The sequence below is a fragment of the Prinia subflava genome, chromosome 1 (assembly GCF_021018805.1).
Source record: "Prinia subflava isolate CZ2003 ecotype Zambia chromosome 1, Cam_Psub_1.2, whole genome shotgun sequence".
NCBI classification, from domain to species: Eukaryota; Metazoa; Chordata; class Aves; order Passeriformes; family Cisticolidae; genus Prinia; species Prinia subflava.
The window spans coordinates 31965586-31988742 of NC_086247.1; the positions used below are offsets into that span (position 1 = coordinate 31965586).

Genomic DNA, 23157 nt, shown 5'->3' on the forward strand with positions numbered 1-23157 from the left:
TGAGGTGTGGCCTCACCAGCACCCAGTAACGGGGGGCAATCACTGCCCTGCTCCTGCTGGGCACACTGCTGCTGATACACCCCGACACATTCCTGCTCTTCACACCAGACTGAGTGAAACTGGGACCAGGGTAAGATACCTCCAGCTGCTATGGACAAGTGATTGCTTGGTCCTAGAAAGGCTGCTGGAGCCCTCAGCCTTCACTGTAGGCATTGCCTTGCAAATAGGAAAGTTTGTAAATCACTTACTTCAGAAAACTGGGCTCCTGCATCAGGATTTCCTTCAGAACCTCCACATGTACACATTCTCTAGATCTCATAAATTGTTTCTTCTGTATTGTGTATCGTTACTCACACCCAAGGAAATATCAGCAACTTCCAGGCATGAAAATGTTAGCAAGTAGTAATACTTCTGCACTTAGTACTGGTTTTCACCAAGTGTATGACACTTGGTGAGAAAAATACACTAGAAGGAAATAATTCAGATAATTAATAGGGTTGTTAAACAGACGTGGAGCTAATAAACTTTGGGAATTACCGTAGTAATTTGTTTATTGAAACACTCAAATCACAGTTGATTATTTTGCAGGATTTGCCAGTAGCAAGAGGGCTTGTTCTGATTCACACACATTTTCTACTGCAGGACACCAGTCATTTCAGAGCTTCCCACCTGGAAATGCACACAATGTGCTATAAAAATAAAGACAGACTGCTCAGAACCCAGAGCAAAGAAGAAACATATCTTGAAGTTTTTTTGGACTACAATTCCCTTCCTTTATTTTGATTCTAACGTGAATAACTGCTCTTAACAATTCCAGGGATCTAAACCAGTCACATATATGCAAGTATACTTAAATGCTGTGTTCATTTTTGGGCCCTTCACTACACAAAGGACATTGAGGACACTGTGTGTGTCCAGAGAAGGGCAGTGAAGCTGGCGAAGGGCCTGGAGCACAAGTCTTATGAGGAACAGCTTGGAGTTGTTCAGTCTGGAGAAAAGGAGGCTCAGGGGTGATCTTATCACTGTCTACAATCTGAAAGCAGGTCCTAGCAAAGTGGGGATCTGTCTCTTCTCCCAGGTAACATGCAACAGGACAAGAGGAAATAGCCTCAAGTTATACTAGGGAATGTTTAGCCTGGATATCAGGAAATATTTCTTCACTAAAATGGCTGTCAAGCACCGGCACAGGCTCCCTGAGGAAGTGGTTGAGTCACCATACCAGAAGGTATTTAAAGATACATAAATGTGGCACTTAAAGACATGGTTTATTGGTGGACTTGGCAGTGCTGGGTTAATGGCTGGAGTCAATGATCTTTGAGGTCTTTTCCCAGCTAAGCGGTCCTACAATTCCAAATATACAATCTAATTGTAGCAGCAAACAAACCAGAAGCCTATAGAATATTGAGTATCTTCAGTAAAACTGCTCTTCTCTTTTCCTAATACAAAAGCATTATCCTATTATTTTCAAGTTACACATTGGAAGTATTAAATATTTTTTCTGAGACTACATCCCAGCCAGAATCATCACCTATCTTCTGGTAGAATTCTGGATTCTTTAATATTATTTTTAGTCATCTGTGTATCAGAAAGCCACCTACTAGCTTCACTTGCTTTTCACTACCAGAACATGAGCACAAGAAATATTATTTATCTTCCAGAGATAGAAACTTAGCCACTGGCATAGTGATATCTTACCCTTGATGCTTAATTCTGAATTGGCCAAATTTCAAATTTAAAAATGAAAACTTTTTGCAGTCATAATAAAAATATGAGGATTTTGATATTGCCCATAGAGTACATAAATATAATTTCAAGGCCTTTCCTTTACTTTCTCCAGCAAACTCTATTTCCTGTTTTCCCTGTATTTGTCATTGGAAGATCAAGTCAACTTCTTCTTTCAATGCAAGCACCAAAAGAAGTGAGTGAATGCATCAGACACAGAAAGTTTACTTTTAACTAAGTGTAAAACATCATTTCAAGGAGGACAAGTAGTACAACCAGGTCATCAGAATTGCTTGTTCAATATAATTTGAACCTCACATGTTCAACATAATTTTATGACAAAATTTTTTCTATATTATTGCTACCCATGGAATGATACTGGTTTAATGAGACTCTATCAGGCTTTTAAAATTATAGTTGAGCCAACACAAAAAAACTGCCTCAAAAATACTGGGATGGCACAACTTGCTTTTTAATTACTAAGCAAGTACACTGAGGGCAGCCAGAAAAGCAACATTCAAAACTCTAGTTTAATATTGTCTCTGTTGTCATCCTGTAAAAGCAAATTGAAATAACAGTATTGGAAGACATTTAGATTTTTAAATATAGTTTTTCAGCAACAACTTAGGAAACAGCTTGAAAGTTAGCTATAATTTTTTATTTGCAGGATCAGGATAACTAGTAGCAAACATCAGATTTTCCTATTACAAAGGGCACTGCTAACACAAAAGGATTAATTTTAATTTTAGAGATTTTTTCAATTCAGTAAATTTTATGTCTCAAAATATTTAGGCCCTTCATTCTTTGAAAACAAATATCTGTCAATTTATGTGCCATGGGGTAAAAAATTTAAATCCAATCTCTACACTCTCAAGGGAGAAGAATCAGCCTAATACCACAAAAGGACCAGATCCTCTTTTTACTTGAGTGAAATGTGGCTTTCTTTGCAGTGCTGAGAATCAAGAAGTGTGTTCTTTAAAGGCGCAATTGCTTCCTCACCATACAAAAATGCTGACAGAATGCATTTTAACCACTAGCTGCTAGAACTTTCTTTGTTGATTCAAATACAGCGCCTCTTGCCAGTGGGATGCTCACAGAGCAAATCTTATGCCACGGTGCTTTCCCATGCCCAAGAAGAGAGGCTTCTTGCTCTCTACCTTTGGGGACAGGGTTGCTCAGAGTGGACTTCAGTTTAAGAAATCTGAGAGTAGCTTTGAGTAGCTAGAACTTACTGCTCTCTATATATATTGCCATTCTCCCCATGCTCTTCTCACCTTTGGGAGGAGGTAGGAGCAGGAATTCACAGGAACACCTGTCTGCTTTCCAGAGACTCCTCCTGCCTACCAGTGGTCTCACAAAAGGAAGGGAAAGCCACGTTCACTTCCTTTATACCATCACCAGCAGTGACAAAAAGCCTGGTGTTTTTAGAATAAATACAAATAATATTTAAGGCTTAACATCTTTGCATATTTGATAGGTAATGAGTCTATCAGAAATGGCTTCTTTTGACATGGAGATGGTGAGACTGCCACAAAGCTCATGCATTTTACAGTTCTCTGGAGAGCTAACAACAAAAATCAAACCAAGAATAAACAAGCAAAAGACAGGGTTAAGGATCTCCTTTTTTTACTGTATTTTATGTCATTAACTCTAAAGAAATCCTTACACTGTTTGCAATATTTTTTTAAAAAGTGTCTCTTTTTATACATTCCATAATGCATACAGAAAACTCCAGCTACCTGATAGTTAAACAAGTGTAATAGATTTTTACATTCTTTCACGTATATAGTACTGCATTATGGACAATGATACTGACATTATTTTCAAATTATTTCCTTTCATCAGCTTCCTTTACCTCCTCTAAATCCTCAAATTTTAAAAATGAGGATTTGTCATAGCCCATGAGATGGTTATAATCCTGAGGATTTGGGAAAAGCGTAGGATTAACAAGCATTGACTTCGTTTTAGCATAAAATGTTGTAAACATCTTGGTGATGTCTGGAATCTTTACATCCTTCTGATGGAAAACAGTCACTTTTTCTGCCAAGATGGCATTGTAGGTAATGGCTGTATAGGTGTCCACTTCATCTTTGTAATAGAGCCGGATCACGTAACCTTTTGTAAGGAAATGCAAAGTAACCGGAGTTACAAATGTAAAAATCCCAATCAGCCCATAAAAGGCAGCTTGGACAAGCAGACTTTCCACTCCAATACCACTTTTGAGCATGATGTAGGGCATCATGAACAGGTTGAATATGCTGGTGGAGTAGGAGAAAAACTTCACGCCTACATAAAAGAAAACAAAGAAAATGAAGGTTAACACTTATGAGCAAAATTTTCTCTAGAATGACATATATTTTTCTACCACATAACAATGCCATTACTTGAACTGATGAAGTTACTGAAAACCCCTTTCCCTTTTTTTTAAACTCATGGAGAAAGTGCTGGAAGCTCACCCCTGTCTCGTTGGCAGGGGTAATTTGTTTGCACCTGCATGCTGGATTTATCAAACCCGGCCCTGTTTCTGTGATGCAGTCAGCTATGAGCTGTTATGAACACACGTGAAGTTTTCACTCCACAGGCAGAAAAACTGATCTCTAATGAGACTTGACTCCACTTATGGACACATGTAATGGTGCTCACTGAAGAGATGGCAGCCAGGGAATTTCTCTCTTCATCAAAAACTAATGCTGACATTCAGTGTGTATTACAAAGAAGTCAGCTTGGCCACCATGCATAAACCCTGGGTTACTAAATATTAACAAGTAGTCCCCAGACATTTTGCATGGGGCTTGAAAGACAGTAGCCAGTGCTGTGGATCACCCACAGTCCTTAAGTCACCAAGAAAACCAGGAGCCCAAGATGCTGAGACAAATAAATATGTTAGGACACATTTCAAAGATGTGTATCAGAAAACATCCAAGGGCTTTACTTATCACTAGGTCTTTGTAACATTAACTGGCCAAAGAAAGATTTGTGAAGTCTCATTACACAGGCAGTGTTTCATCATAATACCTGCCTGCCTGGGAAGCATTTCAGGAACACTTCCAAGCACACAGAATGTAAACAGCAGCTGTAGTTCATCTTTGTTGCTTACTGGGTCAGATAAGTCACTCCAAGGGCTGCAGGGGAAGCCAAGGAAGGCTGAGGGGTTACAGAGATGAACAGAGCTCCCTGCCACACCCAAACAGAGAAGCAGAAACCAAGCACCACCATTACCACCTTTTGTTTGTTTGTTTGATGTACATGCGATCCAGATTTCTGCAAACTTGGAAAGGAGAACACTCACTCTTAATGTTCCTTTTTAAAGTTACTAAATACTGTAAAAACAAAAAAAGGCAATATAAACCACTTCAAGTCACATACCCAACACTGTCTTTGCCAAATTTCCTTTATAAACTAATCTTCCATGTTCTGGGTGATCATGAGGGGAGGATGTGCTGAGGCTGCGAACAGCCACTCCTTGAAAAGATGGAACCTGAAAGATGAAACCAGTACAGGGCTAAGGAACATCAGTACTACACCTTATATCTACTTATCCATCCATATACGCATCCACACCTATACATGTACGTGTATGCACTCACACGAAGTTTCTGCTTGCCCTGAACCCACCTCCAGCATTTCCAACTAGGGATAAAAGTTCGGTTACCCTCCAAAGCATGCCAAAACCTCCCAATTAATACACTGCCTGACTGTTCTAATACCTTTCCATGTAAACATCCCAAATTAGCGTTAAATATTTGCAACCCCATTACTGATAATTGAAGTTGTAATCGATTTACACACAGCTTTGCAGGGAGACATTTATGGCACCCATGCCCATCATGTCTCTGATCACAGAATAATAGAATAGCCTGGCTTGAACAGTGCCTTAAAGATCACTCAGTTCCAACAGCCCTGTTGTGGGTAAGGATATAAGGACATATCTTCCACAATACCATTTTGCTCCAAGATCCATCCAGGCCGGCCTTAAACACCTTGAGGGTTGGGGCATCCTCAGCTTCTCAGGGGAATCTATTCCAGTGCCTCACTACCCTCACAGATTTTTTTTTCCTAATATCTTCGATTAGCTAAATAGCTTCCTTTAGACTAGCTAAACCTACTCTCAGTTTTATCTATTCCCCATTGTCCTGGCACTTCATGCCCTTGTAAAAAGTCCCTTTTCTCTAATGACTTTCTTGTAGGCTCCCTTCAGGTACTGGAAGGCCACAATTAGGTCACCCCGAAGCCTTCTCCAGGCTGCACAAACCCAGCTCCCCCAATCCTTCATTGCAGGAGAGGTGCTACACGCCTCCAGTTATTTTGGTGGCCTCCTCCTCGCTCCAGCAGGTCGATGGGGGCCACAGAGCTGGACTAAGCACTCCGGGTGAGGTCTCACCTGAGCGTAACAGAGGAGGTGCGCCCCGAGGAGCACTTGGCTTTCCTCCCCAAAATCCCCTAATGGCAAAACCGCGCATCCCGGGCCGTCGCCCTTTCCCCGGGGAGCGGGAACGCTCCCCCCGCTCCCGCACACAGTCCCCACAGCCCCCACACAGAACCTGTTGCAGCCTCGCGGCGGCAGCGGCCGGAGCGCGGCGGCGGCAGGCGGCGGGGGCGGCCCGCAGCCATGCGGCGGCGGAGGCGCGGCGGCAGGCGGCGGGGGCGGCCCGCAGCAGCAGCAGCGGCAGCATGGCGGGGCCGCGGCCGCTCCGGGGACACGGCGGGCGGTGCCACACCGACAGCCACCGCCGCGCCGCCGCCGCGCCGCGCTTTGGTTCCGCCCGCGGGAAGGCTCCGGCCGGCTCCACGGCGCCCCCGTCAGCATCTCCCGTACGCCGCTCAGCCGCAGAATCCCACAATCAGCTGGGCTGGAGAACACCTCCGAGGCCATCGAGTCCCACCTGGGGCCAACACCACCACGCCAACCAGACCACGGTATTAGCTGCCACATCAAACCATCCCTTAAACGCCCCCCCAGAGATGGTGACTCCACCACTTCTCTGGGCAGTCGATTTCAATGTCTTAACACTCCTTCTGTGAAGAAATTCCTCCTGATGTCCAACCTGAACCTTTCCTGGTGCAGCTTGAGGCCATTGCCTTGTCTCCTCTCACCAGGTGCCTAGGATAAGAGGCCGACCCACTTACTAATTTCCTTTCAGATAGTTGTAGAGAGCCATAAAGTTTTCCCTGGGTCTTCTCTTCTCCAGGCTAAATTAGCCCACCTCCCTGAGGTGCTCCTCATAAGAGTTGTGCGCCAGAACCTTTACTGTGAGAAATGCATATTATATGGCTCTGCGCAGATATTTACTATATGTATTATGCTAGGTTGAAAAGTTATGCTGTATTAACTTTTGAATAGTATAGTGAATGTAGTTTTGTAATTAACATTAAGCTCTAGTAGTTAAAATAGAAGCTATGTGTGTGAGATATTCTTTTTATTAGCTCGGGAGAAGATAATCAGGGGGTTCTTTGCACAGAGATAACAGTTACAGAAACCGCTAAATTTCCAGAGAAGAAGGATTTATGGCGTTCCTTATCTACAGAAACGAACCTCTTCAAGCCTGACTTAGACTCAGAGGCGCCTGGGGATTAACAGAAATTTTTTGACAAGTACCAGACGGATTTCTTGTTTTAAATAAAATATGTGCATAATCATTAAGTGTTTTGTATATGCAATCTATTACTCCTCTTAAGGAGTGAATTTTCTCTTAACGGGGTCCTTTTCCTGGCTCAATTTTGTCCAGGAAGAGGTACCCAGCCCCAGGCTGTATCTCTTTGCTAATATTGTCTCATAAATTGTTCTACTCTAAATTGTTTAACTTTTATTATTGTATTTGTATTACTATTTTTTTATAATCATTTTTATTTTTATTAATTTTCAAAAAAAATCCCAAAAGCGAGTGATTGGCGTTTATTACATTTACCCAGCTTTGTTACCCTTCACTGGACAGCCTCCAGCACCTCCATGTGCATTAATTGAGGAGCCCAGAAGTGAACACAAGACTCGAGATGCAGCACCATCAGTGCTGAGCGAATCACTGCCCTGTTCCTGCTGGCCACACTATTCAACATACAAGCCAGGATGTCACTGCCCTTCCCGCCAGTCTTGCACATTCTCACTCACGTTGCGCGGCTGTCGGCCGACACGCCCGAACCCTGACATGGCGGGCCTGCAGGTGCCCCGGAGAACTACGCGCCCCAGCATGCACCGCTCCGGGCGCACAGCATGCCGGGAGCACGGGCGCCGGACGGGCGGCGCGCGGGGGGCCGGAAGCAGCCCGTGACCCGGGCGGAAGCGCTCGGAGGCAGCTGGGCCGACACCGCGGCCCTGCGAGCGGGGCGGAGGGAGCGGCGCCCACGGGTGAGGGGCGGCCGCGGGAGCGAGACCCCGCCGGGACGCGAGGGGCACCCCGGGGGCAGAGCGCCCCATAGGGCGGGGGCGCGGAGCCCCCGCAGCCGGCCCCGCGGAGGGCAGCGGGCCTCGCCCCGCGCCCGGCGGGGTGGGGGGTGGGGGGTGGGGGGTGGGGGGTGGCAGAACGGGCCCGGGCGGAGGGGCCCGAGCGGCGCCGGGGCCCGTCAGGGGCCGTCGAGGTGCGCGGGGCGCGGTGCCAGGCCGGGGTTCTCCCGCCCCGGTGGTGGCGAAAGGCGCGTTCCTGCCCCAAAACGCTGTCTTTTGAATGCCGGCGCCGCCGGAAAAGCGGCTCTCTGGGGCAGTGCTGGGTTTGAGCACCGCTCCCAAACTCCTGCCGTAAATGACGTTTGCCCTTTACCTACGCCAAGCCTTAGAGAGAGGGGAAAAGTTAAGGCCGAAAGGATTTTGGATGCGCCCCCAGGGGTTGTTTTGCCAAGATGAGAAGTGCTGGTTAAAGTGATTTGGGTGTAATGGTCGGCGAGTGTAAGCAAAGCAAAGAGAGGGGTGATACCCCTGCATGTAGCAACAGGAATGAGCTTTGGAGTGCCGCGTGTTCCTCAGAGGGAGGTTCTGCTTTAATACGGTAACCCGAGCATTGCTAAGATATTGAGGGCTTCACATTTGTGTGTGAAAAGGTGATGGTGCTGCTGGCAGTTTGCTTTGACGGCCAATTTGCTCTTCCACCAGGTAACTTGTATTAAATATTTCTAAATGCGTTTGGTACTGTGGATTGTAAGTTAAGCTTTGTGTTCTGAAAAGAGCTAGATAGTCACAGACTGTTTGTTTACTTGGCTTTGACGGCTTTTGGAAGCAAACCAGAAAAACATAGATAAACAGGCACGTGAGAGATCTTTAGGGTAAGAACCACTTTGTGTACTTATTTCTGAGTCGTCCCCTACATGCTCCCAATTTTCCTCTTTTGCTGTAATAAGGACCAAAATAATTGTTAGGAGAATGTTCAATGAACTGAAGAGTTACTTTGAAGGGGAATAATGTTTCTTAGTTTTCCTGTAGTACATTGGGCCACATCTTTGCACAGGTGGCATACACCTTATGCCTTGAGATGAGCCTTTTAATGAGCTTAAGTTATATCAATAAAATGTTTACATCAGTGAAATTTCTGCTAACGTTTCCACTGGGAGTTTTAAGATAATTTTTAGAAACTTTTAGCACTTCAACATTTAATATTTTTTCCTTGTTGTTTCAGAGAAAAGCCATTTGAGATTTTCTTTTTTTCTTTCCTGTACCATAGTGGGTGATGAACAGATTTGGATAGTTTCACCTAGTCTTAATGTGAAGAATTTTAATATTGTTAATTGTTTTAATATTGTTGTAGGGAGACAAATGAGTATTGCACTCAAGAATATTCAGCTTCAGGTGTTTTACTGTGTTTCTACAATTCTCGTGTACGTTACAAGAAATCCTTAAATTATGTCATGAAAGTATGGGGTTTATCAAATTATTTTAAGAAATTTTGATGTATTTTGACGAGTCTCCTAGCACCTAGAAAAGTTCAGGATTTAGATAGCTTCATTGTGGGATACTTTGCATAGCAGCAGTTTTTGGTGAATGCCTGTAACAGGAGGGCAGAAGTCCATGCCCTGTAAAATTTAGCAGGATGCCATCAGCCTCTTCTCCCCCGATGGCAGGAGCTGCACAGTACAGCTTGGAAGTACTCTTTGAAAGAAAGGAACAGTAACACTCCCCTGGCCGTGTTTTGAGGGTTTTTTTCCATGAAGCTTTCCGAGGAATTACTGAAAAGGAAAATTTCCTTAGAGAGGAAGGGAAATCTTAACTAAGATCTTTGGTTCTCTGTACATGCTATCCTACTCCATCTCCTGTTTATCTCAGCTGGCATTCACGTGTAGTATGCCTTCCTGTCATATTCCAGTGTGTCCCAAAATATTTGAAGTTTAAAGCCTGAGAGTATTGGAGTAGTGAATCGGCTGATCTGGAAATCATGCTGTACCAGTTTTTCCTCATGTTTTCTCTGAATGTGCTTCAGTCCCTTAATTATTGTTACCTTAATTATTTTTTGATGTGTGCTAAGCAATGACTACTAAAGTGAAGAGTACTGCTTTTAAACAAGTTATTATACAGGATAGGGTAGAATTTAGGATTGAACAGTAGGAGGCTGCAGTTGTAACACACAGCAGCCTTTGGTAATTGATGGCCTCTTAGGGATATATAAATAATACCAAAAAGTGTCACATTTGGCTTTTAAACAAAAATAGGAATTGCTGAAGGCCAATTTGCACATTTTCCAGAAATGGACAGTGTAGGATACACATATCTGCAGCTGAAGCGTGCAGAAGTCCTGTGTGTGTGGTGTGCAGCTGATCAGTTGGAAACCATTTGAATTTCCTTAAACCAGAAGCTGAGTTTTGAAAGGATTTTCCTCTGGGATCAAAGAATCTGAGTGCTTGAAATGTTTGCACATATTCAGTGTTCTTGTGCTAACGAGAACAGAGCAGTGAGGTTCTGGAAGCTGTGCAGTGAGCCAGTGTGTTCAGCTACATACCTGAAGTATGTCCTTCAAGTCTATTCCACTCATTGGCATACAAAGCATACAAAGAAATGATGTTCTGGAAATTCTGGCAAACTTGGGAGGTGAGCATGCAACTTTGGAAGTGAGCTGGGATGGTTGTGAACGTGCTTCAGTGTTGTCCTTGCGTGTGATGGTCAAGAGAAGCAGGAAGAAGATTAGACTAAACTCACTACACCATCCTATTTCTTAGAGGTGTAGGAAGATGTTGAAATAGGGAAATAACAGCACTTGCCTTCTATGGCTTAATTGCCATGTGTAGAGGTTTGTGATATTTCACAATGTTGTACCTTGTAGGTGTAATTATTCTGGCAGCCTGTGACAATTTTCAGTTTTCTAATATCTAATGACAATTCTATGTTTTCTGCAGCAGGAAGTCTTTTTTAGACTGGTTGGAAAGTTTCTGTGCCAAATACGCTGGGTTTAGTTGTATTGTACTCTCCCTCTGATTAAAAAGTGGCATATCCCTTTTATGTCAACTTTCTCTTAGTAAATGCAATTTTTGCCTTTGTTATTTTTTTTTAACGAGGCAAAGTAGGAGAACAGTAATACCTCAAGTATGTACTTTTTTGAGACTTAAGTCAGGGAGCTGAGCTACCTTGTGGTAATGCCACATAAGCTTCTTGAAGGGCAAATGGAATTGTGAATGTGCTTCAACATAAGTTAGTGGTTCTTTGCAGGAGTCTGAAATAGTCAAGTCAAAAATATATAAAAAGTACAAGTTAACAAAACTTGGATTGTTCTTATCCTGACTGCTGCATTGGTGTAGCCTGGGTGAAGTCAAGCAGTGCAACTATAAAATATGGAAAAGTAATTAAAATAACTGTAGTTAACAGGCATGTTCAGAAATCTCTCTCTTTCTTCCTATTTTCATGTCGTTTATGCTGCTTCCATTACACAGAAGGAAAATACAGTGATATGTTTTGTAATAAACATTACTCTGGAAATACACTGAGAGAAAATAATTTCTTAGAAGACAACTTACAAGGTTACTTAACTCTCCTTGACCTATTATTTAAAGCCTAGAGCCATGCCATTGTCAATTAAAAAAAAAGTACAGAAAATTTCCCTCCATGTTCCTTTTGTACTCCCTATATGCACAAATGAGAATTTGTGGGAGGTGTTTCTGTATTCTTTTGATTTATTTTCTGTTTGCATTTTTTTCTGGCTTTGAAAATGTTCTGATCTTCATACAGTGTCATGACAGACTGATCACTTCTTGATCCAGAAGCGCAATCATTACTGGGTTTTTTTAGGTTTTTCAGGGTTCCTGAGTTTCTTGTTTTTCTTTTCTCTTCATTTGTTGCACTGGCTCTCTGACTTTTCTGGGCTCTCTGCAGTTGGCTATTTTGTCAGGACTAATACTGCCAATGGTATTCATGATTTTTTTTTTTTTTTAGTGACACGTCATTGTATCAGAATGGAAAGAGAGTGAAACTTTGTGTGCCCCTTGCTAACATGTCAAATGCATCATATATTGGAATATATTATGTCTTTTTCTTAAAAACAGGTTGGCTTTTCTGCATCTTTTACTTTTGGTAATAAAATGTTTGGGGTTTTCCATATGCAGAACCAAACTTGGATTCTTAAATAGCACTATAAATTTTATTCTTTTTTTTGTTTGTTTATGTTCATTAGTTCAGCTTAAACTGAGGTATTATGTTGGCATAGTTTTCCCACTGATGTTTATCCTTTTAATGAACTTTTGTATTTATCTTCATTCCAATTTTGCTAAGCTGAATAAGGAAGATTTTTTTTTTTTTTCTTTTAGAAACAGACTTTTTGGTCATATCAGTAGGTCCTCTCTGTAGTTCTTGTAATTCAAACTTCTTTTTCTTGAAAAAAGGAATTCAGAATTGTGTGTGGCATTCCAGACAAGCTGTTGCTCATGTGCAACATTGCTCATATCCCTTATCTTTATTGAAAAGGATTCCTCAATCTGCATTTACCTCTTTGTCCCTCACCTTTCTTTTTTCCTTTTGGCCCCGCAGAGCTGCATCAGTTTCTGACCACAGAATGACAATAGCCCCAAATAACAAGCCCTGGCAACATGAAAGAAGATTGTGTTGGTCCCTTCATGCAGGAGTCTTGATTTCATATAACTTAATTTCATGTGGCTTCTCGTACACCGTTTTTCAAGGCTGGTCTCTTGTCTGTGTGACATTTTGTCCTCCTTTTGTTGCAGTCCTTTCCACTTCTGTCTCATTCAAATCTGCCTATTCTTTTCTGGCAGTATTGTTAAAAACAATTCAACTTTTTTTTTTTTTTTGAGAAACTAGCAGTTCTTTTCTAGTCCAGTTGTTCTATGTTTGCAACACCGTACTGTATTCTTGTAGTCTTGAAGAAAGGTTCTTTCTCATTTCTCATCTCTCTTTTCTCATAGCCCCAGATGGTATAGTGAGCCCAGATTGCATCTTGTCTGAGTTTCCTTTTTCCCAAAGAAAGTGACTGATTAATTTTTTAAATACTATATTAGCTCAGCGTGCCCTAAAACTCCAAAGGCATACTGCATTTTTATCCTGCTTTACTGTTTAGTACTGTTGAATTCAGACCACTGAGCCTGATAATTTTTTCCTTTTTGTTAATTATTGTATTTTTTTCCTCTCTAATCATATGATAGCACATTTGATTTATTAAAATGCTCTCTGTGTACTTTTGTGACATCTAATTTTTTTGTGTGGACTTATTCAGTTCTCTATTTTCAATCTTTCAGTGTATTAGCTTCCTCAAGTTATGCTTTTACCTTGCAAGGTCTTAATATATCTGCAATCCCACTGACTAGCCTTTATTTCTGTGTTTAGTGGCATTGTTTGTATTGTAAACCAAGGCACATTTTATCATCACCAATACTTCCAAAGAGGGGTATCACTTCTGTGTTGGTTTTCTTTTTTTTTTTTTTCCAAGTATTATTATTTATAAATCATAGGAGGTTTCACTACTCTTTTGGAATGTAGCAAATGGTTTTGTGGCTAGAAAAAGAGGTAGTATAAGTGATCCTCTTCTGCAAAGTAGAAGTAATAATGTGAAGTATTTCTTCAGTTCCTAAGCAACAGATACTCTGCAATAAGACGACTGATTTCCGTTTACAAAAACTGTTGAAAATAGGGTGAAAGATCCTGTCAGTTTTGGGCCCTAACTGTCCCAGCATCCAAATAATTTCCTTAGATGAGTTCCTGGAATTACTGAAAGTGATGAAGGCATTTAACACTCCATGTTAGGGAATCTCTTATAGCATACACAAATTAACTCAAAGAACATTCTTCGATGTGCCTTATATTCAGGAGCTTTTCACCTGCAAGAGTACAGGTTAAGATGTTCCTTATACCTGTGGTAAGGAAAATACATTTTAGAGGTAGTTCTGTAAAGTCAGGATAATTTCCAAAGGAAGCAGCAATGTAAGTGAAGGATTATTTTTGCTCACTTCTCTTCAGACAACTGAAAACTATTGGTTATGTGTGCATAGTTTCATTAGGTATACATAATGAAGTGCCTTCTTATGAAAGCTTGAGGGAACATTTGGACTATTTTATGTTTGTAGCTATGAAAAAAGATAGATGGAATAAACCAGCATCAGAGTGCAGAAGTGAAGTGATCAGTAATAGCAAAGAGCTGTCTGTAGCACTTCTTCCAAATCATGCAGCTTCCTCAGCTTGCGTATGTTTTTTGCAAAGCTTTTACCAGAAACATAGAGGGATCAAATGTGGGGTGTGGTCTCTGTTCTGATTTCTGCTGCCCTCAGCCCTGATTATCAGCTGGGAGACCACCATCACTGGTGCTGTTTTCCTGAATCTGTGGGCACACAGCAGTATCATTGATTTGTACTGGGTTCATGTTTGCAGAGTGGCTGTTGATATGAAAAGAGTTTTAGGACAGCAGGTGGATGGGTAGAATTTCTCTTCCAAAGTTTTCCTTTAGACAGCAGAGATACAGTTTGGGGTAAAGAAACAGAAGTTGTATTTGAACATACCAGATTTGTTTTGCAAATAAGTACTTCCGTTTCTCTAACTCTTTAATTTCCTTTCTATGGAGAAAGACACATGCAGCAAGCTGGATATCAGTACATAAGCTATGGAAGCTCCTGGTTAATTATACCTACATTATATGTCTGAAGTCGATTATCTAGGTGATATGGTGGTGATATTGGGAACTATCAATCTTCTGTGAAGGACAGGTTGAAGGCCAGGTATTTAGTGCATACTGATTAGACTGATCCCTGAGCCTTCTCTTCTCTGGCCTAAACAACCCCAGTTCTCTCAGCCTGTCCTTGTACAAGTGCTTCAATCTCTCAGTCATCCTTGTGACCCTTTGCAGGACTCATTTTGGTCTGTCACACCGAACCCAGCACTCCTAACGTGTCCCAGCAGTGCCTGCTGCAGGGGTAGGATCCCCTGCCTCAGCCCTCTGCTCTTCAGTGAAGTGCAGGGTGCTGGTGGCCCTGTGTGCTGCCAGGGCACGCTGCTGGCTCGTGTTCAGCTTGTCCACCAGCACCCCGGTCTGTTTGTGCAGAGCTGCTCTCCAGCAGGCTGGCCTCCAAACAGTGCTGGAGGTTTGCATTTCCCATGGGTGAGCTTCATAGGTCTCCTGTTTTCAAAACACACTGCTCACCAACACTGCATGTTGTCTATCATCGTATTCTTTTTGGAAGAATGGTTATGGTAGCATAAGGACTAATAAGAAGGGGGAGTTTAAAAATTGTACTGCTGACTCAAAATATTGCCACTTCTGTTTTTTCAGACGCTCCTATTGCAAAATTTGCAGTTGAAAAGAAACAGGTTTTTTAATAAGAAGAGAATGGGTAAGTTCACTGTCTTAGAGCGTTTCTTGTTTTCTTGTGTGATTTGAAATGTTTTCTCTCTCATATAAGTAGAGGAGGTAGATGGTAAGACTTTAAATGTTGGTCTTGTCACTTTTTTTGTAGCCTCAAACTTCCTACAAATGTTTTGTAGGAGAATTTTCTCAAGTGACTGTTCATTTATTGGAAGATTTGTTCAGAGTGTATCTAGTCTAACAAAATTTCACTTGCTTAACATGCATAGTCCTGAAAATGTACATGCTAAAATAGAAATGCCTTTAGGCTTTTATAGCACTAAACTTGTATATAGTGGCCAAGAAAATTTCACTGTGTACTTTTTAAAATAATTCTTTGTTTGTTAACTAAAGTCAGCCTGTTGAATTTTGGCTCAGAGATCATAATACAGATTGATTTCTGATAAATCACGTTGTGTTTGGTATGACTACATTTCTGAAACTGTTGTTTCTGACTCAGCAAATGACTGGTTAATGAAACAGGATTGGATGGATTCTGGTTCTGTCTATACTTTCTCTGACTGTATCGTAGCATGTTTGGCACTGGCAGTACTTTATTAAAATTGTCAATAACTACATAATTCAATTTTAACTTCAAAGTCACAAAGCAGCTTGATTGGGGGAGTGTTTTATTTGCTACACTGGCAACAGTAATTCAATGTTTAAAAGTAGCACTGTTGGGATACAATAAAAGAAGGCACAAAAAGGGAAGGGGGATAAAGCCTTCAGGAGAAACAAAGCAGAGAGCAGGTATTCAGCGAAACTGCAGGGAGAAGGGAAACAGGAGAAGCACAAACTGCTGTGGGGAGGATTTCCAGATCTCCCTGGGTTTAGTGCTTTGGCACTTCCCATGCTTTCTGCCAAAGGCCACAACACAGGTTTGTAGTGATGCTGTATGGTTCTGGGTCTGGTTGGGTGGTCAGGGAGGATGAATCTTATATCATGTCATTTATTCATTGCAGGACTGTTAACTGCTTTTGTCCTTACCAGTGCTTCAGAAAGCATTTTTTCCTCGCCATCTGTATTTTTCAATATCAGATATGTGTTTAGTCAACTTTTAGCAAGTATTAGTATGGAAAACATGACTGTAGATTTAATGAAAGGAAGCAGTAGCATGTTCAGTTGACTTGAGAATGTCTAAAGGAAAATTTAATTCCTATGTAGATTTTAAAAATCATGTCAGAATCTGATGATGGAGAGATGTTAATAAAAAAATTCCAAGTTTTGCAAAATTACTTTAAAACAGATTGCTGGTTTCTTCAGATATGCAAAATGCTTCTGTCTCATTTCTGGTTGTATTGAGTTCTTCAGTCTGCAAACGTGATCATAGAAAAGACTGCAACTTGCATTTTTAGTAATGTGTATCAGTATACTGTGTTCTGAAACTGTTATCTTTTTTTTCCATTACAGATGGAGAAGAGAAAACGTACGGTGGGTGTGAGGGCCCAGATGCTATGTATGTGAAGTTAATATCCTCTGATGGCCATGAGTTCATTGTAAAACGAGAACATGCATTAACATCAGGAACAATAAAAGCTATGCTGAGTGGACCAGGTAGGTACAGAAGGCTTAGTACTTTTAGCTTCTCTGTTTTCACTTTTGGACAGTTTGAATTTGTATCATTCAGTAAGTGAAAGTTTGAAAAAATGATAACTTTTCCACAGACTGCCCAGTTCCTGTTTCCAGCAGAACAGTCCATCTCTGTTGGGGTATTGTGGTACCAGACTTAAAATTGGACTCTGCTTTTTGGGCAGTAAGGGATCTTACACTGCTGCTAGTTTCCCATGGTATGAGAACTTGAGGGTATTATATGAAACATGGAGCTGCCAAGTTCAAAATGAACAAGAGCTGGTGGTTCTTTATTTCCACATCCATGGCAGAACTTCTGGTATTCCATATGGAGTTAATTTTCTTCATAGCAGGTCACAGGGTTCTGTGCTTTAGATTGGTGACTAGGACAGAGCCAGTAACACACCTGTTTTTGCTGTTGCTGAAAGGTGTTTGCACACTGTTCAGGCCTCTTCTGTTTCTCACTCTTTCCCCACTCAGTAACCACACAGGAGGGTATGCAAGAGGCTGGGGAGGAACACAACCAGACACATGACCTGAGCTACTGAAGGAGATATTACATTCCATATGTCTTGCTCCAAAGTAAAAATGGGAGAGGTGTGAAAAAAGTGGAGTGAGCCATCTTTTGCTTGAGAACTGGCTGGTCATCAGTCTGCCTGTGGGAGTGGTGATTACCATTGCATCATTTGTTTTGTTTCCTTTCTCTGCTCTCAGCCTACAAGTTTTCTTGTACTGCTCCTTTCCTCTTCCCTTGTGCACCCACAGCAGGGGCAAATGAGCAAGCAGCCATGTGGTGCTTTGCTGCCTACTGGGGTTAAGGCCACATGTGGACAGCATGACAGCTCCTATGACAAGGACTTCCTGAGCTTAATGATGAAAGCTTAAGGTTGAGGAGAGGGTAGATAAACTCATAGGTGGGAAGGACCTCGTGTGTTACTGAATATATGAGACTATATCTGTTTTAAGAAGGGTCTGAATTAATTTTTGAAGACCAAAAGGGTGGGGGAGAGAGCAGGGAGAAGTTAACACAAGTGCTTTCTCTCTTCTATGCCCTTATCTTGTGCATTTACTTTGGCCACTTGAGTGGCTGGGCAGTAGGCTATGTGGAGCTTGAAGCTGAATATGCTCATTCTTAAGTTCTCTTTTAGATTCTGGTGAGGGGGATTACTGGCGAGTTCTATTTGTTTAATATATTTTTTAATTACTTAATAATACTTGGGAGAACTGGACAATTAAAATTCTCAGTGTCATTTTAATGGTTGCCTTTGAAAATATGTAGTAAGTGTTTTGTGTTCATGTCAGCCTCCCAGACATCTAAGAGGAAGAGTACTTACAAGACCTGCTCTGAATTCATTCAATGTGAAGGAATAAAAGGCAAAGTAGCCTGCTTAGAGGGCTAGAACCTGACTCTATAAAGGACTCAGCAGTCAAGAATATTTTGTATAAAAGATAAATGAGTCACAAGGAAACATACTGTTGCTGTCTAGTTCAGTAGGTCATAATTTCACTAATGTATAAGTCTGTTTCAGTGCTGTGATTTGGCTAATGTGCTAACATTCCTTTTTTTGCTTCCAACTGTTCCTGTATTACAATTCAAGACAGATCAGTTTCAGTGCATGCAGATATTTCTGTAGAAATCTGTGCAGACATTAGTAAATAGCTCAGCTTTGTAGCTAGAAGGAGATGCCTATAGAAATAATGGGAACTAAACATCGCTAGTCTCCCATAGACATGGAGTTAATGTTAGTATTTCTTTATTATCTTTCAGTTTAATGAGTTGAAAGTCCAAAGATGTGAGGGGAAGAGACAAAAATAACAGAAATGCTGTGGGACTAACCATAGGATCCTAACTTTTGTATCATCCGTGTTTCATGGTTATAGGCACCATAGAAAGCGAATTTCAACTGTGCTTGTATTTTGAGATTCGAATTCTGAATAAATTTTCGTATCTAATAGGGATAAACTTGTATTGCATGTAAGCTTCCCTCAAGTACAACTAGAGTTTCCCTGTCCCTGCTATCTGTTTCCATAGCTTATCAAGTTAATGCATCTTTGAGGTTTCAAACCTCATGTCAAATCTGCCTGAAACTGAGGAATTCAAAGCTACTGGGTCATAAAAGGACTACTGATACACACATACATGTGTCCATATGCAGATGTGAAACATCTAGAAACCCTTTTTTTCCTTGGGATAAGACAGCTAAAAATTTGGGTTGATGCCTCTGAGAGCTTAGCACACAGCTAAGTTCCTATCAACTGTATTGGAAGTAAATCTAAATTTCTGGTGTAGTTGTTCAGAATAATGTTAACAGGCTGCAGCCTAAGTAAACACGTCACAGTGCTGGGTGTCTTGAGGGCTCTGAATGTGGCACGTCCTGTTTGCAATGAAGAATCTAATACCCTGGAAGATGAGACTTAATCAGGTCTGTTTAGAATGCATTGTGTTAATATGGTAAGTTGTTTCATTTTGCAGTGAATGCAGATTTTGACTTCTGGTTTGGTGTTCTTTTGTGTTGTTTTTTTTCTTTCTACAGGTCAGTTTGCAGAAAATGAAACAAATGAGGTCAATTTTAGAGAGATCCCATCCCATGTCCTATCCAAAGTATGCATGTATTTCACCTACAAGGTCCGCTATACTAACAGCTCTACGGAGATTCCTGAATTCCCAATTGCACCTGAAATTGCACTGGAACTTCTGATGGCTGCAAACTTCTTAGATTGTTAAATAAAATAAATTATAATAAAAATGTAAAACTTTTTTCAGTATTTAATACATGTAGTTCAGTTAGTAACTTTTTTCAGATAGCATGTTGCGTGTGTGCTGTTGAGAACTTTAAAGTTCACTGCAGAGGCAATTGCCTTCAGTTCTTTTGCATATAGCAGTCATTCAGTTGGAGTTTGTTTTGCTGCTTACACAAATAAGGACCTTTTCACAAACTGAGACAAATAAACAAATATGCCAATTAGTAGATGGCTATGCCTTATCCTTTAGGTGTGGTAGAATTTTCTTTTAATACAATGACTGTAGGAAATACTGGAGTTTAGTCTAATACTCTTTAAAAGATAATTATAGTTACATTCGAGTAGCTGTTTAGGGTTTCTAGCTTTCTCTTATTTTTGAAGTTTCTAAACATCTGAACTTAATATCCTTTGTAAAATAGCTGTCCTGTAGCATAGTTACACTAACTAGATTAGAAGTGCCCTCTTTGTAAACTGTCAGTGATATTCCATTTAGGTTGAAAGTGGAGTAGGTAGGAGAATGCTTAAGGCTTTTAATTTAAGGCATAGTATAGACATGTGCAAAGGTGTACTTGATAGCATTTTGCTTATATAACCTCAACTTACCCCATTAGTAATTTCAAATATTCCAGTCACTTGTCTGTACAGTAAGACTGATCCTACTGACAGTGACTTTTAAGGGGGAAAATAACTGTTAAAATCTGTGTATATTATCTTCTATATAACATATATGGTTTTTCTTAATATACTGTCACTTGACCTGATAAGGATTTTATATGGCTTCAGTTATGGCTTATTTCCATTGTTCCGATTGTTTATGTAAAGTCTGTATTTAATCTCTAGAGTAGTAGTCATTTAGATTTTGTAACATAGCAACTGAAAAGATCGAAGTTGTCATACCTTTTACCTCTTTCTCAATCTCTCCCTTGTACCCATAGCAAAAGACCCTGAAATGTGGAGGTCTTTTATATTTGAAGGAAAGGACATTAAGCAGATGTTTTAGGAGCTGTTTTATAAATTTCATAGGTATTTCCAGTGTTTTTACAAATTAGGGGAAAAGGATTGGCAAGCCACTGACATAATACTAGAGTAGAACACATTGTCTCTTGGTAGATCCTGCTGGCAGTTGCCTGTAGTATCAGTTCTTAGTTCAAAACAAATTTCCATAAAGCAAGCAAACAGCTTGAGACAAGAAGCTGCTTATTGTTCAGCTGCAGCCTGAAGAACCCTTCTGCTAAAATCATCTGTAAATGAGAATAAAACTAATGCATCATGAGAAATGATGCAAGGACAATGTAATTAGCATTTCCATCAGCTGCCACTGCTTCAGCTTTGTTTTGATCAAGAAGTGATTGTGGTCTATCATGGAAAAATTCCCACCAACTGATGGTGGAACCTCTTTCTTGATGTTTTAACTCACAGCTAATTTAGAGGGCTGAAGCTCTCCTCTAAACCTGTTTGTCAACATAAATACAACTTGGAAGAGATTTTCCTGGATGAAAACTAGTAACTTAGACTGTGCAGTCTGCCCATGGAGGAGGTCAGTTCTGACAAATGAAATTTTATTCTGGGCTTAAACAATGCTGACTTTTGTCAGTGTGTTGGTAGATTAGCTGACATTTATTCACATCACATACTTTGGCACAATTTAATGTGTTTAATGTGGGGATGTTTGTGACTAGATTGGCTTTGCACGGTAAAGCTGAAGTGCATTGTAGGGTAATTGTCTGAAATTCCATGTGTAAGCACTGTGTTCAGTGCTGTTAGTAACTCATTTTCAAGAGCACTAGAATGATAAACCAGAGATACCCTGTTATGCTGCTTTTGTTAGAGCCACTAGGAATACCCTAAAAGGTCAAGGAATACCAACATGGATATTTTAGTCACAACTACATATCAGTCTGAGTGAGTCTTAAGTTCACTGGCCATTTTTAGTAGTCTTGAGGCTAGTGACTTGAGGCTAAAAAATATTTAGTTTTAAACTAAGGCAAAAAGGATGTCATTTTTTTAAAACAGTGGGGTTTTTTTTTTCTTTTTTTTTCTTTTTTCCCCTTTTTAAGCATTCTAGAACAATTTCCTTAATTTTGTTGAAATACATTGCATTTTATGATTGTGTACTTTAGCAGTAAGGTAAAATAGCTGGTTTAGCTCTGAATAATAATTTTGTTGGTTTTCTTTCAGCTTAATGTATTATACAGTAGCTTTGAACACTCAGGAATTGCAGTAGTGTCCTAGAGTGCACTATTTGCAAAACCACCGGCTGTTAAAATGAACCAGATTTCTAAGGGGGAGGTGGGCAGGGGGAATTAGTGCAATTTCCATGGTAGTTAAATGGGTATGCTATTATCAGACAATTGGAAACTTACCACGCTTCACCCGTGAGTTCTAAATAAATTTGAAAGTTGAAAATTTTTAAACCTGTGTTTTTGTTGATTTACAACACATTAGAGGAAGCGTTCATGCAGAATCATCATTTTCATGGCTATACTATATGAGGAGCAGAATGCTTATGTAATTAGTATTTGGATAATAGCTTGTGAAGCTGCATGTATAAAATAAAAGGTGGTGGGTTTTTTCATAGTTCTGAAGAGTTTCGTAGAGTTGAAGTGTTAAGAGATCTTTGTGCTGCTCTGAATTACAAGTATCCACAAGTCTCAGCAACAAGCACTGAAAAGGCATGGTATTGCTGAACAGGCTGGGAGAGGTTACTTCTAAAGATACTTCAAGGATATCCTGCTGGGATATTTTGAAAACCTCAAGTGTCCCATAGTACTTCTACTTAGAAAGGTAGCCCTGTATTTGAGGTCTGAATTTTAAGCTGAACTGCTGATTTAGTCATAAAACCTTCCAGATCCTTTACTAACTATAAACAATGACTAGTCACGCTGCATTATGGTTTGTCATCATTTGAGTGTGTATAAGCTGCTGAAGAAATCGCCGACGGTGTCCAACGTGAAATAGCCCGTGCATCTAGAATGAGCAGAACTCCCTTCCACAAGACACGAAATTCCTTTTTGGTTTTGAACTTGAAGGAAGGAGGATTCACCATCAGGATTCTCTGTGCCATTACGTTGAACAGATATTGAACACGGTATCCGAAAGACATTTCTCAGTTAATGGTAGGAAGTTTGGAAAATCAGTTGCTTCTGTGTTTTATCACTGTCTATTTTATTTTACAGGCCTGAATTACAGTAGTGACTCTTTGAGTTTTTACCCCTTCCTTTCACTTTGCCCATTGAAAGGGTGCTCCAAAACTTGCCTAAATCTGTTTGTTTATGTGATGGACAAGGAACATAGTGGGGCAGGAAAGTTAACTTCTCAGTCCAAGTTTTGTATTCCTAGTTTAATTTTGTCAGGTCTGAAATACTGCAGTGTAATTTAA

The 23157-nt window shown here is 40.6% G+C and overlaps 2 protein-coding genes across 2 annotated transcripts; one reads left to right on the plus strand and one right to left on the minus strand.

Moving 5' to 3' along the window:
- Nucleotides 1-2358: 2358 nt before the first annotated feature.
- TMEM70 (transmembrane protein 70) lies at nucleotides 2359-6525 on the minus strand. The gene is made up of 3 exons (XM_063392431.1): nucleotides 6264-6525; nucleotides 5089-5200; nucleotides 2359-4008 (listed from the first exon to the last, which is right to left on the minus strand). Exons 1-3 carry the CDS (start codon nucleotides 6393-6395, stop codon nucleotides 3551-3553), a joined length of 702 nt encoding a protein of 233 aa, XP_063248501.1. The 5' UTR covers nucleotides 6396-6525; the 3' UTR covers nucleotides 2359-3550.
- Nucleotides 6526-7929: 1404 nt separating this feature from the next.
- On the plus strand, nucleotides 7930-22355 carry ELOC (elongin C). Its single transcript, XM_063392444.1, has 4 exons — nucleotides 7930-8065; nucleotides 15396-15456; nucleotides 16878-17021; nucleotides 19571-22355. The coding sequence occupies exons 1-4, from the start codon at nucleotides 7931-7933 to the stop codon at nucleotides 19759-19761; spliced, it is 531 nt and encodes a 176-aa protein (XP_063248514.1). The 5' UTR covers nucleotide 7930; the 3' UTR covers nucleotides 19762-22355.
- The last annotated feature ends 802 nt before the right edge of the window (nucleotides 22356-23157 follow it).

Excerpts from the sequence above, each read along its gene's own strand:
- ELOC (XM_063392444.1), top strand. The coding sequence starts at position 7,931 with ATGCCGGGAGCACGGGCGCCGGACGGGCGGCGCGCGGGGGGCCGGAAG. Across the intron at positions 15,457-16,877 it reads TTTTAATAAGAAGAGAATGG|ATGGAGAAGAGAAAACGTAC; the intron begins GTAAGTTCACTG and ends TTTCCATTACAG. Across the intron at positions 17,022-19,570 it reads AGCTATGCTGAGTGGACCAG|GTCAGTTTGCAGAAAATGAA; the intron begins GTAGGTACAGAA and ends TTCTTTCTACAG.
- TMEM70 (XM_063392431.1), bottom strand. The coding sequence starts at position 6,395 with ATGCTGCCGCTGCTGCTGCTGCGGGCCGCCCCCGCCGCCTGCCGCCGC. Across the intron at positions 5,201-6,263 it reads CCGCCGCGAGGCTGCAACAG|GTTCCATCTTTTCAAGGAGT; the intron begins GTTCTGTGTGGG and ends TTCATCTTTCAG. Across the intron at positions 4,009-5,088 it reads TTTGGCAAAGACAGTGTTGG|GCGTGAAGTTTTTCTCCTAC; the intron begins GTATGTGACTTG and ends TCTTTTATGTAG.